The sequence below is a fragment of the Hirundo rustica genome, chromosome 5 (assembly GCF_015227805.2).
Source record: "Hirundo rustica isolate bHirRus1 chromosome 5, bHirRus1.pri.v3, whole genome shotgun sequence".
Taxonomy (NCBI): Eukaryota; Metazoa; Chordata; class Aves; order Passeriformes; family Hirundinidae; genus Hirundo; species Hirundo rustica.
In genome coordinates this window covers 49,895,226-49,910,971 of record NC_053454.1, presented here as the reverse complement: position 1 = coordinate 49,910,971, position 15,746 = coordinate 49,895,226, and the positions used below count along the sequence as shown (strand labels likewise).

General features: G+C 42.0%; 1 protein-coding gene across 1 annotated transcript; it reads right to left on the bottom strand.

Moving 5' to 3' along the window:
* Positions 1–1,262: 1,262 nt before the first annotated feature.
* Positions 1,263–10,755, bottom strand: LOC120752950 (alcohol dehydrogenase class-3). The gene is made up of 9 exons (XM_040064790.2): positions 10,677–10,755; positions 7,874–7,975; positions 6,834–6,975; positions 6,128–6,215; positions 5,144–5,363; positions 4,387–4,647; positions 3,529–3,664; positions 2,515–2,653; positions 1,263–1,563 (listed from the first exon to the last, which is right to left on the bottom strand). Exons 1-9 carry the CDS (start codon positions 10,686–10,688, stop codon positions 1,539–1,541), a joined length of 1,125 nt encoding a protein of 374 aa, XP_039920724.1. The 5' UTR covers positions 10,689–10,755; the 3' UTR covers positions 1,263–1,538.
* Positions 10,756–15,746: the final 4,991 nt, after the last annotated feature.

Genomic DNA, 15,746 nt, shown 5'->3' with positions numbered 1-15,746 from the left:
GTGTTCAGCCAGCCTTCCTGGAGCTACAAGGTACTGAGAATCACCTCATTGCAGGGCTAAAGGGCTCACTTTCTTGGTACAAATACATTTTTATTTCCTCCTGATGCTCAAAATAGAATTCTTACGACATTCATATTCATTCTTTACTGTCTGAAATTAAGTAGAAATGCAGTGCCTTAACTATTTTCAGAATGCTCTAGGGGATATTTTTTAATGAGAGATGGAAAAGATGTAATTATCCCAGTTGTATAGCAGTGGCTTGGAGTAATTGTTGGTGGTAAGAGGGAATTTCTTCTAATAAGATTACTGTTTGGATTTGGTGTTCTCTGTTAGAATTTGTTTTGACCAGGGTTCTTTAAAACATGAAACTTCTCACTTTATCAGTGTCCTTGGTTCACTGAAAAACACCGAGTTTCTATGTATCTATTTTTTTTTAACTGGCTGGGCTTTCTGCTTCAGCTTTGCAGTCTGTTTTCTGCTGTTCCTCTATGTTTTTATGTGAGACACTGATTCCATGTTTCAATACAAAAAGAACCTTATCCAGTCCGATCACTTCACCTAGAGTTAAGGAAACCTGCAACTCCAAAACTGAGACTTAACCCCTCCCTCTCCAACAACAACAACAAAAAATCCTGAAGCCATCATCACACAATGCTCTTTCCTCTGCAGCCCTCAAAAGCAGACTTGCTCTAATAGCAGTATTTCCCATTTCAATGGCATGATCAGATTTCTGACTAGAGGGAACAATCCCACGCTGTTTGTTTTTGCAGTGTTGGCTGCAAAATTTTTTTCACATACCAGTAAGTTAAGGAAATGGGACAACTGTCCTGAAGCCTTGGAGGATGCTACTAGAGCAAGTGACTAGAGGAGTTTGTGCCATGATCTTTACAAGAGGCCTGCCAAAGAGTCAAATGAGAACTACGGCTGAACATGGAGCACCCCAGTGAACATGGGTACCCCTGAACACCAAACTCTGCTCTACATTTGGCTTCAAGGTTGATCTGGATGCTACAATCCTCTGTAGTCCTAGAACTGCCTCAGAAGCTTGACAAGTCCTGACCACTCCCAGCACAGTTGCAGCAAATGCATGCTGTTTCTCACCCCTGTGCTTAGCTGTGCCTTGTGCAGTGAATCCCACATCGCTTGCTGCAGACTCTGCAGAACGCTTCCTCTGTCACATACGCTCTGTAAAAATCACTAGAGGAAAACAAATGAAACACAGCAATCACAGTCACTTAATGCTAAATAATTCCAACACTGGGTTTAGAAAGAAGCTTTTATTAAGTGGATTGAGTTAGCCACTATTGAATTTGAAGAATGAGTACAAAACCAGAAGTTCTATAATCAGGACTAATTCTTTAATGCTATTCAGTGGTTAACAATTTTTTATTATTTAATACCCAGAACGCTCACCCTAAAATACATGGTCTTCCTAGTCCCAGTGAGTTTTCAGTTGCTTGATTCTATCTTCTATCAAAAATTCCATTATAAAAGGCAGTTAGCATGGTGCTGGCCAATTAGAAGGTCCACATTTGGCTCTAAAATTTTAAGACAGTTCGAATGCTTAAAAGAAAAAAAGAAAAAAAGATTACCAAGAAGTCAATTTTCTCCCCATCTCTCCCCTCCCTTTCATCACTGAGACATGTTTTAACTTCTGTCTTTTGTAAGAATGAAGTCATGCTTATGCCTATAATATTTACTGAAAATCCAGGATAATGCTTGTTATCTTGAGGCTTTTTGTCATCTCTCTTCCAGTAAAATAAACTCCAAATTAACACTTTTTCAAACCAGCTTTCAGTAGCTAGCCAAGATTGATGAGGAGCAGTAATATTTACAGGCATTCTCCCTTTTGTCTCTTTGGAAAATGTTAGGTAGCTTTCATTATTAGTTTCCTAGGACATGCTCATGTATGAATAAAGCACTGGAATGATACTGAAGTTTGTAACTGGACAGGGATCAACTGCTGGGTGAAATTTGCAAAAACGCAGTGTTTTCAGTTGTAACGAGTACAATCAACTGCTTTATCCAAAATAAAATCTGTATGAGCTAAAGCAGATAGAGCTAGAACTTTCCCTAAAGTTATATACAATAGAGAGATACAGAGTGAGATCAAATACAAAGACCATGCTGGTTTCTGGAGATAATGCTCATAACTATTTGTCTATCTGCAGAGGAACCTAAATATTACTGAATATGTAATCTACAGTTTCTTTACATTCCTTTCTATAAGGAAGAATGTTTTAGTGATGGCGAAAGCCAGAGACTGACTTGTCCCCTTTATCAGCTTAACATCTGTGTATTTCCCTTGTACACTTGCTTGCTTTTTACTGTATGTCTGTGTGTTGGCACATGCCTGGAAGCTCAGAGAAGTGTGTTTATATCAGAATCAATGCATGTGGTATATATCACCCTTTCGCTTCCCTGTTTAAAACATGACAGTGAGCAGGGAACCTGTTCTTTGACTCTATCTGATCTAGAAGTGTCTTGTATACCTTTCAATATTGTGAACATTACCTTTTTCCTGAATGCATCAGTTCAAAAGCCTCGTTAATTTTGTCAAAAGGCAGCGTGTGAGTCACAAATTCATCAAGCTTGATCTTTTTGGACATGTATTCAGTCACCAGTTTCGGTACATTGTCTACACTCTTCCAGCCTGAAAGAAGGAAAACATGCCTTGTTTTTTCCCTTTTCCACCCATCTCAGACAATTAAAAACACAGCCCTTACATGGGCACTTGTATGATGAATATGAAAAGGAACAGAGACCAGTGACATGTCTGTCCCTCCCACAGAGGCCTGGCAAAAGCACACATTATCCAAGCACACACACGTGTTGATGAAGAATCTTTCACTAGCTGTTCCAGCATTCAACATTAACAGCAGCCCTCACCTAGGAAAGTATACACAAGGCATATCTGTCAGGCCCCCTACATATCTTTATAACCCAATCTAATAAGGTTTGTATTGCTTGGACAAAGAGCAGTGTAATAATTCAAAGTCTGATTACTTCCATCAATTTCAGCAGTTACTGAATTCCCCCCAAAAAAGAATGTGGTTTTGAGTTGACAGCAGAAAAGATGTATCAAGCACTTGTTCCTTTTTTATTTTAAAAGTCTTTATAGCACATTGTCATGTCACAACTTACTTAGTGGTTAAGCAACACAAACATACTGATGTTAGTTCCCATCTCCCCGAAGACCAGGTCCTTTCACTGGATCAAACCAAACCTTCACTTGACGATAAAGCAGTCTCCCTGTCCCACTCCTTTAGTACTGAGTAGTATATAGATATATTACTAGTATATAGATATAAGCTCTCTTCAAAATACTCTAGATATCATACCAATGTGTTCATCTGTACCCTGTCTGTAGGAATAACAGATGTTTAAAAGTCTTTATCTTAAAAGCCAACATAACGTGAATAGCCTGTCAACAGTACATTTCTTTGCACAAGCCAAACCAAGGGGATGTGTTCTTCCCAGTTTTAGCCCAGAGTAAATTATTTTTATCCCCATAGGCAAGAGAGTTACCTCCAAACGCGGTCCCTTTCCATGTCCGCCCAGTTACTAGCTGGAATGGCCGTGTGGAGATCTCCTGGCCAGCAGCAGCCACTCCAACTATCACACTGACTCCCCAGCCTTTGTGGCAGGCTTCCAAGGCAGCCCTCTTCATGGACAGACAGGACAAAGCAGAGTGTTTATTGCCAAGCTTTATGCTACCTGGACTGGTAGCGCTTCCTTTCCCCCAATTAATGAATCACCACATCAGCATTTAAGGAACAATTAATACACTGAAAATTACACTGTATTTATTTTCCATTGGTTCAGATTCCCTTATACTGTTAAAGGTTCCCTTTGCACTTTTTATATCCTATCTAGCCTCCAAAGAAGTCACTCTGAAACTGCCGTTGAGAGTTGGGATAAAGTGTAATAATAGACCATATTACCAACAGTTAGGAATGCTACTGTAATTCCTGAAAATCTAGCCTTACATTTAGGAATATTTCTGCATTTCCAAAAGTGAAATTAATTACTTGAGAAATTAGGGAAATACTGAGTGATCCCTGAGATTTTAGTGTTCATTGCATAATATATATTTTGTGACTTTTTTTAATTTCAGCTGTCAGCACAGAGAAACTCAGGATCTCAAAAAGTCTGATTAGGGAAAAACATTTGTAAGTGCCATTTTCAACCCAAGAACTAGCAACCGCTTTCATTACATAATTAGGATTGAGTGTAAATTGTCCTTTTTAGTCATAGCAGTTATCATTAATATTATAAAAAATAAATTAATGAGTCTGGCATGCTTTGTGTTAAGAAAGCAGCTGATCTTGCTATTTAGCTGAACCGGTCTCTCCCTGTACATGCTCCTGTTGGTCAAGTACTCACCATGACTCCGACATTTCCGATGCACTCAAATGAGTAGTCCACACCACCATCGGTCATCTCAATCAGAACCTCCTGGATGGACTTCTTGGAGTCTTGAGGGCTGATGCACTCAGTAGCTCCAAACTCTTTGGCTCTGGCATACTTATCCTTGTTAATATCGATGCCAATGATCCGGGATGCTCCTGCTATTTTGCAGCCCATAATAACCGCCAGCCCAACTCCTCCCAAACCAAACACGGCACATGTAGAGCCAGGCTCCACCTAGGAGGAGGAAGAAAGGAGTTCTGAGCAGCAGAAAAAAATGCATCCTTCCACGGGAGGAGGAAACGCAGGTTAAGGAGGCTGTAAGAAAGGAAAAAAATGGAAGCAGATATATATGGCTATGAGATTTTATAGACAAGGGAAACTATATAGAAATTTAATGTGTAGGTACTAAGCTTTTTCTTTTGCTTGAAGACTCATGCCCACTTACGTACCACCTCTGTCTCACCCTGAGCTTCAGACTATCAAAACGACTTGCAGCAAGATGAACATGAAGAGTAATTCATACGTAGCTGCTATCAAAAGGGATGCAGAATACGCCGCCTGACTTTCCTCCAATGGGCAGCAGGTTCTTCTAACCTGATCTGGCCTCTTAACGGGGAAGCTGGAAATTCTTAGCTAAACTTCATCAGTTGAAGAAACACAGATTTGGTACATCACATTTACAGTCCTAATGCAGTCGCTAAGCTGTGTGTGCCACAAGCCCAGCCTTTACCTTAGCAGTGTTGACAGCAGCCCCATAGCCCGTGGAGACGCCACAGCCCAGCAGGCACACTTTATCCAGAGGTGCTGCAGCATCTATCTTGGCTACGGAGATACCAGCCACCACAGTGTACTCGGAGAAGGTGCTGGTCCCCATAAAGTGGTAAATCTGCTTTCCCTTGCAAGTGAATCTGCTGGTACCATCAGGCATGAGTCCCTTCCCTTGAGTGATTCTTGAGGCAAAGACAGGAAAAGTGCAGTCAGTTTTAAGCAGCAAATATTCTCACCAGACAGAATCCACTAAGCTGCACAGGGAGGCAGCTGCATACTTGCACCTCTATATTATGACCATTTCAATAAACAGAAGTGAGAACTCCTAAAAAAAATAAAAAACAACTCCTAAAACTTCATGTAGTTAATTCATCCAGGGAAAAACTGAAAGAAATGGGAGTTTATTCACGTGTTCACTTTGTTATTTACCAATGCTAACTGCTTATGCCACAGTACAGCACCACTGTCTTGGCCTCCTTCAGTACCCTCCCCTTGAGTAGCACCTGTCAGTTATGTCACTGGGGCTTTTTTTTTGAGTTTGGGAGAATTCTTTTCAGAACAGGAGCTGCAAATTTATGATTTTGTACCACTTGAAAGCTTTGGTGTTCACTCCCAAGAGCTAAATTCCCCAATGTGCTTCCCCCCTAAGTACGGATTAAATATGCAGTCAGAGCATTTATGTTTTCCAACCTGTGGACACAAGGCAGTAGTTTGCACCTTCACATACATGAAAAGAGAGAAACAGTTTTATTTAAGGGAAGAATAAGAATTTTAAGGAAGAGTGGAAAAAATTGCTTAAGTGACTCCTCAAACACCTACTTTCCAAATCATTAAATGATGCATCAACAGATTTATTATTCAAAGAAAACTCCTGTCAATTACTTTTGCTAACTACAGCAGGTATACATTGAACAAATACTACAGTGTGTGTCAAAGTCGTACAAACCTTATCTTCTGGCACAGGTTTGTTTTAGGATTCTTACAGAACTTGCACTCTCCACACTGAGGGATGTATAGAGGGATAACAGTGTCCCCTAAGAAAAAAAAAATAAATTCTGTATCTAGTTATTGAGTCAAGCAAGGCATTCTGAAAAAAAAATGAAGGTAATTGATTCTCCATGTTCTTCTTCTTTGAGCTTGAGTTCACTTAAAACCTTTGCATACTAAAAGCTGTGTATGGTATACAGTGGTATTACAGAGCGCTAGATAAACCACTTTAATCCTGGCTGAGCAGACAGCCCATCCAAAATTCATCGTTCCAGAACAAGTAGCAATGTTACTGTAAAACAAAACAACCCCAAATCAACAGTGAACAACCTGACTAAATACTTTAAGCCTTCTAATTAAACCAACAGATAAAAACTTTAATTTGAAAAAATAATAAACCCCCAACCCTCTTCCAACTATACACTGATCTGATTTTAAGTAAAAAAATGCTATTCTGGGCTCTTGCAAGCTTTAAATCAAGAGCTCATTGAATAGATTAGTGTTGTGTCTCTCAGACCACAGAAATCAACACAGGCGTACACCTCAGAATAGAATATTTTATTAACTCCTGCAATATTGCATTTCAGTGGCCCAATTTGACAGTTGGTCTTCAAATAAAGTAACACTTTCAAGGAAGGCAGAAAACTTGTAAGGTATTTTCTTACCCTTCTTTACTTTTGTTACTCCTTCCCCAACACTCTCTACAATTCCTGCTCCTTCATGTCCCAGGATCACAGGGAAACATCCTTCAGGATCAGCACCACTCAGAGTATAGGCATCAGTGTGACAGACAGCAGTGGCAATTATCTGTGAAGAAATATATAGTCTGAGACACCCTGAAGAACGGAACAGTAGCACAGACCTGAAGAATGCCCTTTGGTCAGAAATTCAGAACAACTGCCAGGTCAAATTCTGGCAGCATTTGGGATCTGGGCAATGTATTTTCAGTTCCTGCAAGGCAGTTTTTCTTGCTTTGAAAAAGCAAAGTCACGACAGTACATTTTTAGAATTTCCATCAACCAAACTGTGACCCTGAAAAGGGTAGAAAGATTACTTTTTTTTTTACTATAATAGAAATCAGTGCTCCAAGTCATCTCAAAGTAGTTCAGCATCTCAGATTTGAAATAAGTTAAGACTTAGAGGTAAAATTACCAGAAAGACCATGCAGAACTCTCAGTACTGCATAAATCCAGCTTAAGTATTCAGCTCCATGCAGAAATTGTTTCCACAGAAACAAATTTAATGTATACTTTTTGGCAAATACAGGCTGCTGGAAAGTCTTGATGAAATCAGAAACATGGGTATAGGGAATCCAAGAGACCAATCCCAGCTCAGCTGGGAACTGACTGAAGTAAAATCCAGCATGTTACACAGCTGTGACAAATGACAAATTGCTGTCCTTCAAACAAGATAAAACTGCCCTCAGTTCAGACATTTTGAGGGAACATAGTCTGTAACAACTGGAATTGAACCTCAAGATTAGCCACTACCCTCTCAGCAGACTGTAAAGTGAGACAAGTAGAAATTAAAAGTGTTTTTCATAAACAGAAGATCAAATACTGTAATTTTCTTCTCTGTAAAGCCAGCTGAGATACTAATGAACTAATGATATCTATTCAACATTTCTTCTGTTGGCAAACAAACCATCCATCTGAATACAATCTCCTAAAATAGAAAACATATAGATAAGAATTGATGTAATTACCTTGATACGAACTTCATGAGCTTTTGGTGGAGCAACCTCCACCTCCTCAATAGAGAGAGGTTTACCTGCCTCCCAGGCAACAGCAGCCTTGCATTTAATAACCTAAAAGACAAGAAAAACAACAAAAAAAAAGAGAGGACATCTATTGTATGGTTCATTTTACATAATTCTTGTTCAGCCAAGTGAGAAAATAAAAGCACCATTACTGGCTCTTGGAAAGAATCCCAGATCTGAAATTCATAATTTCAACACAAAAGTTTAATTGCCCCACATTTACTTTTGGGAAGCTAAACAATAATGAGTAAGCCAAGATCTGAAATTCGGATGTCATTCTTTCACTGAGTAAACAGTATAATAAGACTGGGAGTGCTTGGGAGATATGCTGCAGTGAAGTGAGCAACACAAATGGAAAGGTTGCATAATAAAAATGGTGGTTTAAAATCAAAGACTGCCATTCATTGCAGATGTGTTCATTAAACACAGTGTTTGAAGTTGGGAAGTTCAGAAAGGAAACTGTGGAGACTCGTATCAAGAGTGAATGTCCTGTTCCTTATCAGGGTGGTTTCCAAGTAGAATTCCGGCAAGGAGATGCGTGTGTGCAGCGGACATGCAGAGCCCCCCAGTGATGCAGAGGGACCAGAGGGACTTTGCTATAAGGCTCTAACACCTCTGCAGTGGCCACAGGGATCACTGTGATGTTCACAAGTCTTCATTCACTACTCTCAGTGCCTCGACAAATCCTGCTCTGCAACCACACCTAAACATCCCGGGAAGCTTTTCAATCACAACGGTGCAGAGCCTGGATGAAAGAGCAGGATTTCTGGATCTGTAAACCCTATTAACATGTACATACACACAACTGACTGAGAAAATCAGCAGGCATTATAGCCATACACTCTAGAGCAGCTTTCAGGATAAGCATCTGGATTACCCTTAGAGGTCGGTTTCATGAAGATGACAAGGTCTAAACCATTGCTATTAGAAATATAAACCAACAGAAGAACATGACATGTTGTGTGTTTAAAATAGCTGTGGTGTTCCCATGGAATGCTTGAAAGAAAGAGGACTAATGTAAATTCCCAAGATCAGAAATACAGTCACTTTTTTGAAATTTCACTTGCTGGAAGAAATAAACAGTGCCAAGACCACCTTTTGAGCTTGCCAGGTCTGATTCATCACCTGTCATCAGGAGAAAATAATGGCTAGTCTGTGCCTTTCTGTAGTATTTCTGTTGTACAATAAACAGTACCAGGCATTGCCAGAGTCAGTTAAAATCCTCACTGTACCTGTAACAGCAGAAGTTAGATACTTACCTTGGCTTAAGTTTGGTAAAATAAATACTACAGGCCTAAAAAGCTTTGTAACAGAAAGCAGGTACCTATTCCAACAGCCATCAGGGGTCTAAATTAGAAATACCCCTAACTAGAACCACAAAATCGTCTTTTTAATCCTGCTTTTTAATACCAGGGTAAACATTACAAAAATGCATGGAATGTGCCACAGTAACTAACTGTGGAATCGCAGTGTGAGCCATCGGTCATAATCTCTGAATCTACCAAAGATTTTGCCAGAAAATCTGAATTCAAAGCACAAAGTGCAAGAGGAGCCATCATTCAGTAAATCATTTACTGGTTTTCAATCCATCCCCTCGTCCTTCATTAAGTCATCACTTGTTATTGCATTGGAGACTGCGCCTTCCTAAAATTTGATTTCCACGAGTTTAGTTACACACAAAATTAAAGAAAGAGAGAAGGAAAAAAGTCTCCTTACAGGATAAATTCTAATCCTCTAAAACTAGCAGTACACATCTGGAAGCACATATTAAAATAGTAATTTCTGATTCAGTTCATACAGCCACAAAGGCCCCTAGACTATTCAGACTGGGTACCAGGAAAGACCCATCTTCTTCTCCCCTTTTATTATTCATAGATTTCTGCTGAAAATCTTGACGCCAACAACTGGAAATAAAAACCAAAACACCAACTTCCAGCAGTTCTTCCTTTCCTCTATTACCAGGCTAGCACTGGAGCACAGCTGTTGGGTTCCTTGTGGCCGTGCACACGATCAGCCATCTCAGTCGGGATGAAACCGAACTGCTCTGGGCAGTGACAGAAGCTGCTCCAAACCCAGGACCAGCCTGGAGCAGATTCAGCGTCCGGCCAAGCGCGGCCACCGATCCCGCTCGGGCCCCGGGCGCTGACCGCCTGGGCACAATTCGGAGAAATACTGGCAGAAGGTCTGGCCTACCGCGCTGTTCCTAAAGCAATGCAGCAAACGCCAGGCAATGGCTTTGTAAGCAGGCAGGGTCTCCTTTTACCCCTTCTTTCCAGCCGACTCGGTCGCACCTGCCCGAAGCCCACGGGAAACCACGCAAACTCAAGGTCTTCTGCCTGTTCCTCCACCGCCGCGACCCAGGAGCGGCCGGAGCGCAGCGCTGAGACCCGCAGGACGGGCACGGGGGTCGAGTACAACACCCGGCGGGGAGCAAGCGCCTGTTTTCCTCCCCAGTCCCGCAAATACTCACAGCGGGAGCCTCCCCCGCCTCAGCAGCGGCACCGACTCCTCCGCACGCCTCACACGCGTGGGGCAGGAGCGCGGAGACGCCCGGACAACCCCCGCGTCCCGGCTCTCGCCAGCGCTGGGGCGGCAGCGGCCACGGTGACCCCGGCCCGCGGCCCCGGGCAGCCTCCGGAGCCCGGCAGCGAGGCCAGGGCAAGGAGGGTTCGTCCGCCCCATCCTGCCCGGTGCGGGACCCTCCGCCTGCCCCCGGGAGACCTTCCCGCCGCGGAACGCAGACGCTCACCCCGCTCGCCATCGCGCACGGCTACGGCCGCCAGCGGAAGGGGAGGGGGAGCCCGCCTCCTTCTCCGCTGCCTCTCTCCCCGCCTCTTTCTCAGGGGCGTGCGAAGGAACTGGTCCGTTCCTCTCTCTCTCGCATCATTCTCTCGCACGGCAGGGACGCCATGGGTCGGTCACACGCCTCGTGTAGCGCTTTTCTTCCCGCAGACCGCGGGCCTCTGTTTCCTCAGGGTGCCCGTAGTGTTGCCTTGCGGTGTGGCTGCGTTTGTGGCTGCTGACGGCTGCACCAGCGTCTTCCATCGCGGCCCCTTCAGTCCGGCCGGCAGATGGACATTACTGTGCCTGCGGGGCAGTACACCCGCTGTCCTGGCCGTGGGCCTGCTCCTGCCCACACCAGGCTGCCCACATTCCTTCCCCACTAACGGGACGCCACGGCCGCCCCTGCGCCGCTCCCTGAGGGCCGCAGCAGTGCCTGGGTGTGCCTCCACGCCCCGGGCGGGGGAATCCCGCCCTGGCTCCCCTTCTGGAGCTGCTTGGTACCGCCTGTGTCTCCCCTGGGCACAGGGGGAAGCTGACCGTGTCTGCAGAGCGTGTCCTTTGTGCCCGAATCTGTTGTTGGCTGGATAAGGTGCAGTGGTGGAGGCCTTACTGGGTGGCAGTGTGAAGACTTTGCTTCAGGCTGGGTGAAGGCAGCCTGCTGTCCGGGTAGGTGAAGGCATCTGCCGTGGGATGGAAGTTTTGGCTGGGCTTCTTGGCATTCCATGCAGCAGCCTTCGAAGCAAAGGAGCTATTGCTGCAAGATAGGATCATTCACTGGCTCATGCTGTTGTTTCACTTTCTGAAAAAACCTTTTTCTCCAGGCCGGATAGGAAGGGCTTCTTGTGAGGTCTGCAGATTGTGTAAGATGAGGGGAATAGATCTTCCATGAGCTGTTGGGATTTTCCACAAGAGGTGATGGTGCTTGAAGAATTGCAGGGTGTAAGTCCCCTCAGTAAGAAAGGGAATTTTTATTTTCCAGTGACATGCTAACAAAAGCTTAGCAAATACCACGGATAGACAACAGCACCAGCGTGTGGAAAATTAGTAACAGGACAGAAGCACCTATGGCATTTAGTAAATAACATGAAAGTAATGTAATATTTAATAACAAAACTAAAATGAGAAGCAAAGTCTGTAGGCTCATGAAAGCTGACGTGGAACTGGAGGGTAGTTTGGCCAGTGAGGGTGCTATACAGGTTACACACCTTGTTGTTGAAATCAACACAGGCCTTGTCTATTTCCTTGGTTAAATTCAGCTCTGCCAACCTCTCCTGCGAATTTCATGCTCTTGGCCACCCTTAGTTTGTCAGTGCTTCCAAAGAACCTCCAAGTATTTTATGTTTAGCTAAACTCCAAGGATGCTCTGCTTTTTTTAATGTCTTTGGCATTCTGAACATTGTAGGCACTGATTCTGATGGACAAAGGGACAGATACATAAATCAGACCTCTTTAACGCTCATTGTCCAATTTCTGAGATGAAAGAGGTTGTTTATTTTTTCATCTTTCCTTCTCTTGCAGTTTTGTGATGCTGCCCCAGTGTTGCTGTGTACTTTTGGAAGCCCCAGGACACTGTAAGTGGTTTTGCATCTTTATTTCTGCTTCCAGCACCATGCAAGCAAATCAAATTACCACTCCATGGTCTTGACTGAACTGTCTAGGCTTTGTCACGTGTTTCAGGTTTATGTAAACAATTTTACATTTGGTTGCATTTTACATTTGGTTTTGATGTTGTTCTGTCAGGTGTTACACGCTAATCGGGAACATCAATTTGGATTGGGAAAAGAGGAGGCCTTGGAAGCACCTTGAGGATGTGGGAAGGGAGACCTGGCAATCTTGTTTGGGGGATGTGGTCTGTTTTGTGTGCCAAGTGGGGAGAAAAGTCCAAAACAACTAGGGGTCTGTATTATACTTTTTTCCTTTTTTTTTAAAAAAACCCCTGTATTATTATGCTTAACCTAGAGGCATCAGTTTTTTAGTGAAGGCTTTTCTGTACCTTAGTTTAACTTTGAAGCAGAAGAAGTGAGGCAAGAAATCACTTGCACGCTTGGCTGAATGAAGATGCAAGTCTCTGCCAGGGTGCCCATCCTGGGACAGTCTGAGTGCCAGAGGCAGAAGCTGGCTTTGTGCCTCCCTCAGAAGGAGGAGCTGGTGCTTTGGCACTGGAGTTGCTGGCTGCAGCCTCACAGGCTGGTGAACAGATTGGCAAGGCACAGGAAGGCTGGAGCAGACAAGTCTACCCAGAGGCAAAACTGAAATGCATTAATACAAATGTTACCTGGTTTGTTTTCCCCAAGCAGATATGATCCACAGGTATGATTGACCCACAGGTAATTTTCCTTCTATTAATACTATAAATTTTCCAGTATTTTTGATAAACCAGTATTTTTGATAGAGATTTTCATTAGACCCGACCCTGTTGGAGCTGGGAAAACCTGTGCACAGTGGATGCTTGAGTGTAACTCTCTTTTTGTGGGGTGTTGCTCTCAAAACCATAATTTTGAATTCTGATTTAAGTTTTCTACATTTTCCTGTGAGGTACTGGAAGTTAATACTTGTGCAACTTAAAAAAAAAAAAAAAAAAAACCAAAAAACCAACAAAAAAAGCTAGAAATTCTTGACATTCCGCAAGTCAGCATCTTTTTTTTTTCTTTCTTTCTTTTTTTTCTTTTTTTTTTTGTTTCTTTTTTTTTTCTTTCTTTTTTTTTCTTTTTTTTTTTTAACAAAGTATAAGTATAGCTGGTTAAAAAATGGAAACATTTTAAAAATCAGTATTGTTTTAATTTAGAATCACAGAATCATTTAGGTTGGAAAAGACCTCTGAGATCATTGAATACCACCATGATAACCACATGATAACCACATTTTATACAAGTGACAAGTCTCAAAAATGTAATCAGTTTGCCAAGTATCTGTCTAACAAATAAAAACACAAATCTGTCCAGGATTGGGACAAAAGATAATGTTCCTTTTTGGAAAAAATCTAAAACTAGATGAAAAAAAAAGTTTGATCAATATAAAAAAAACTCTGCCTGAAGTAAATTGTAACTTGCACTTAACCAATTCTTTTGAACTGCTGCTACATGAAATTTGACTGAATACCACCATGATAACCACAGCACTGAGTGCCACATCCAGTGTTTTGTTAAACACCTCCAGGGATGGTGATTCCACCACTTCGCTGGGGAATCCATTCCAATGTTTAATCACTCCTTCTGTGAAGAAATTCCTCCTAATGTCCAACCTAAACCTGCCCTGATTCAGCTATGTCCAAAAATACTCAAAGCTGGTTGGTATTTCTTTGGATAATTCCTAGGTAATTGAAATATTCTGGTTTTGTAAACGTAAATCTAAATATTATCCTGTAATTCAAGAAATGGTTTGTTCCAAAGGAAAAACTTCAGGAATAATTTCACTAACTAATCCTAGTATAATTTTAAATTATTCTAGAGTAAAATAACTTTTCAAAATAAATCTGATGTACTCAAAATAGGTGTGAAAGTGACCATGACAATTTTGCAGTAGAGACACATGAACCTGGCATGCTAAAAGGTGTTTAATATTTTAGATATGGAAATAAGTAATTTGGGAAGTTTTGCAATTAAATATTCTCATGTAACTGCAATCATTGAAAACGAAATAAGACACAAAAAGCTGGTCTAATATGTGCTGATTTTAATATGTTAATATTAAACTAACTATGCAAGGGAGATTTGAAAGATGAAAGTGGGGAAAGAGTTGTGCTGTCCCCTCTTTCTTTGCACTTGGCAGCATTTTCTTCTGGTTTGTATAAACGTCTTTGCTTTCAAATGTAATGATTTGGCCAGCTGTGAAACAAGTGATGTTTTTAGGAATCAAGCAGAATTCGAGGAGCTCTCTAATTATCTGCTGAAATTTCGAGTCCTGCCCAGTCAGTGAAGTCAAAGGAGCAGGATCTCCGAGATCCACATCAGCATGCCCAGAGAGTCGGGACAGGTGACCACCAGGTGGCCCTGCTGTGGTAGAGAGCTCCTCAGTGCTCAGAAGGGCGATTTTTTCACCTAGCAACAGTTCAAAAGAATTGGTTAAGTGCAAGTTACAATTTACTTTAGGCAGAGCTTTTTTATATTGATCAAACTTTTTTTTTTTTTTTAATCTAGGTTTATATTTTTTTCCAAAAAGGAATATTTTCTTTTGTCCCAATCCTGCACAAATTTGTGTTTATATTTGTTAGACAGATACTTGGCAAATTGATTACATTTTTGAGGCTTGTCACTTGTATAAAATAAAGACAGTGCAGATACATGTGCAATATTAGGGAAACATTGTTTATTGGAAGGAACTTCTTGGAGTTTTCTCAGTAGGGAAGTGCTAGAACTCAATTAATCAACGTTTATTTAATTATATTGGTGTTAACTCATTACCAGCCCTCTCATTTTCTTATGTTTAAAAAGTGGTTAAGAGAATTATAGCTAACACTTATGTCGTGGCAGAATGATATGTGCAAAAGTTACTAAAAATTGGCAAACAGGATGCTATTTGTTTACCTTGATAATTCATTTGTGTGTTCTTGATATTCTGTGCAATTGCTGATTGTGCTAAGGGACTTCCAGAAGTTCAAAGGGCTGTGGGGTGGGATAACTGTTGCACAAAGGAGGTCAAAAGGCATGGTAGTGTTGTGGATCCAGAGTTCAGCACTGAAAGAAGGATCCTTTTAGCAGAATGACCACCTTGGAGTGACAATTCTGTTCCTTGGGGAGAATTTCTTAGGGTTGTACTGTAATATACTGTGGAACTTGGTGCAGAAGGTATATTGAAAGTACAGTAGCGTTTGCCAAAATGAAACCACATCCACAGATGATGCATGAGTGTTACATCATAATAAGAAAGTTATCTATGGCTTTATATAATGTGCTTCAGAGCAGCAGCAGCAGGGGTGGTTTCCCTTCTGGGCTTAGCTGGAAGCTGCAGCATTCACCCAACTGAGACGCGGGCAGAGAGGAGAGTCCCCAGCTCACTGAAGCAGATGAAGGTGGGAGGCAGCAGAGAGGAGGGCCAA

Coding starts and splice junctions, on each gene's coding strand:
- LOC120752950 (XM_040064790.2), bottom strand. Junction 5,364..6,127: donor AACCTGTGCCAGAAGATAAG/GTTTGTACGACT, acceptor CTTTGCCTCAAG/AATCACTCAAGGGAAGGGAC. Junction 4,648..5,143: donor CTGCTGTCAACACTGCTAAG/GTAAAGGCTGGG, acceptor TCCTCCTCCTAG/GTGGAGCCTGGCTCTACATG.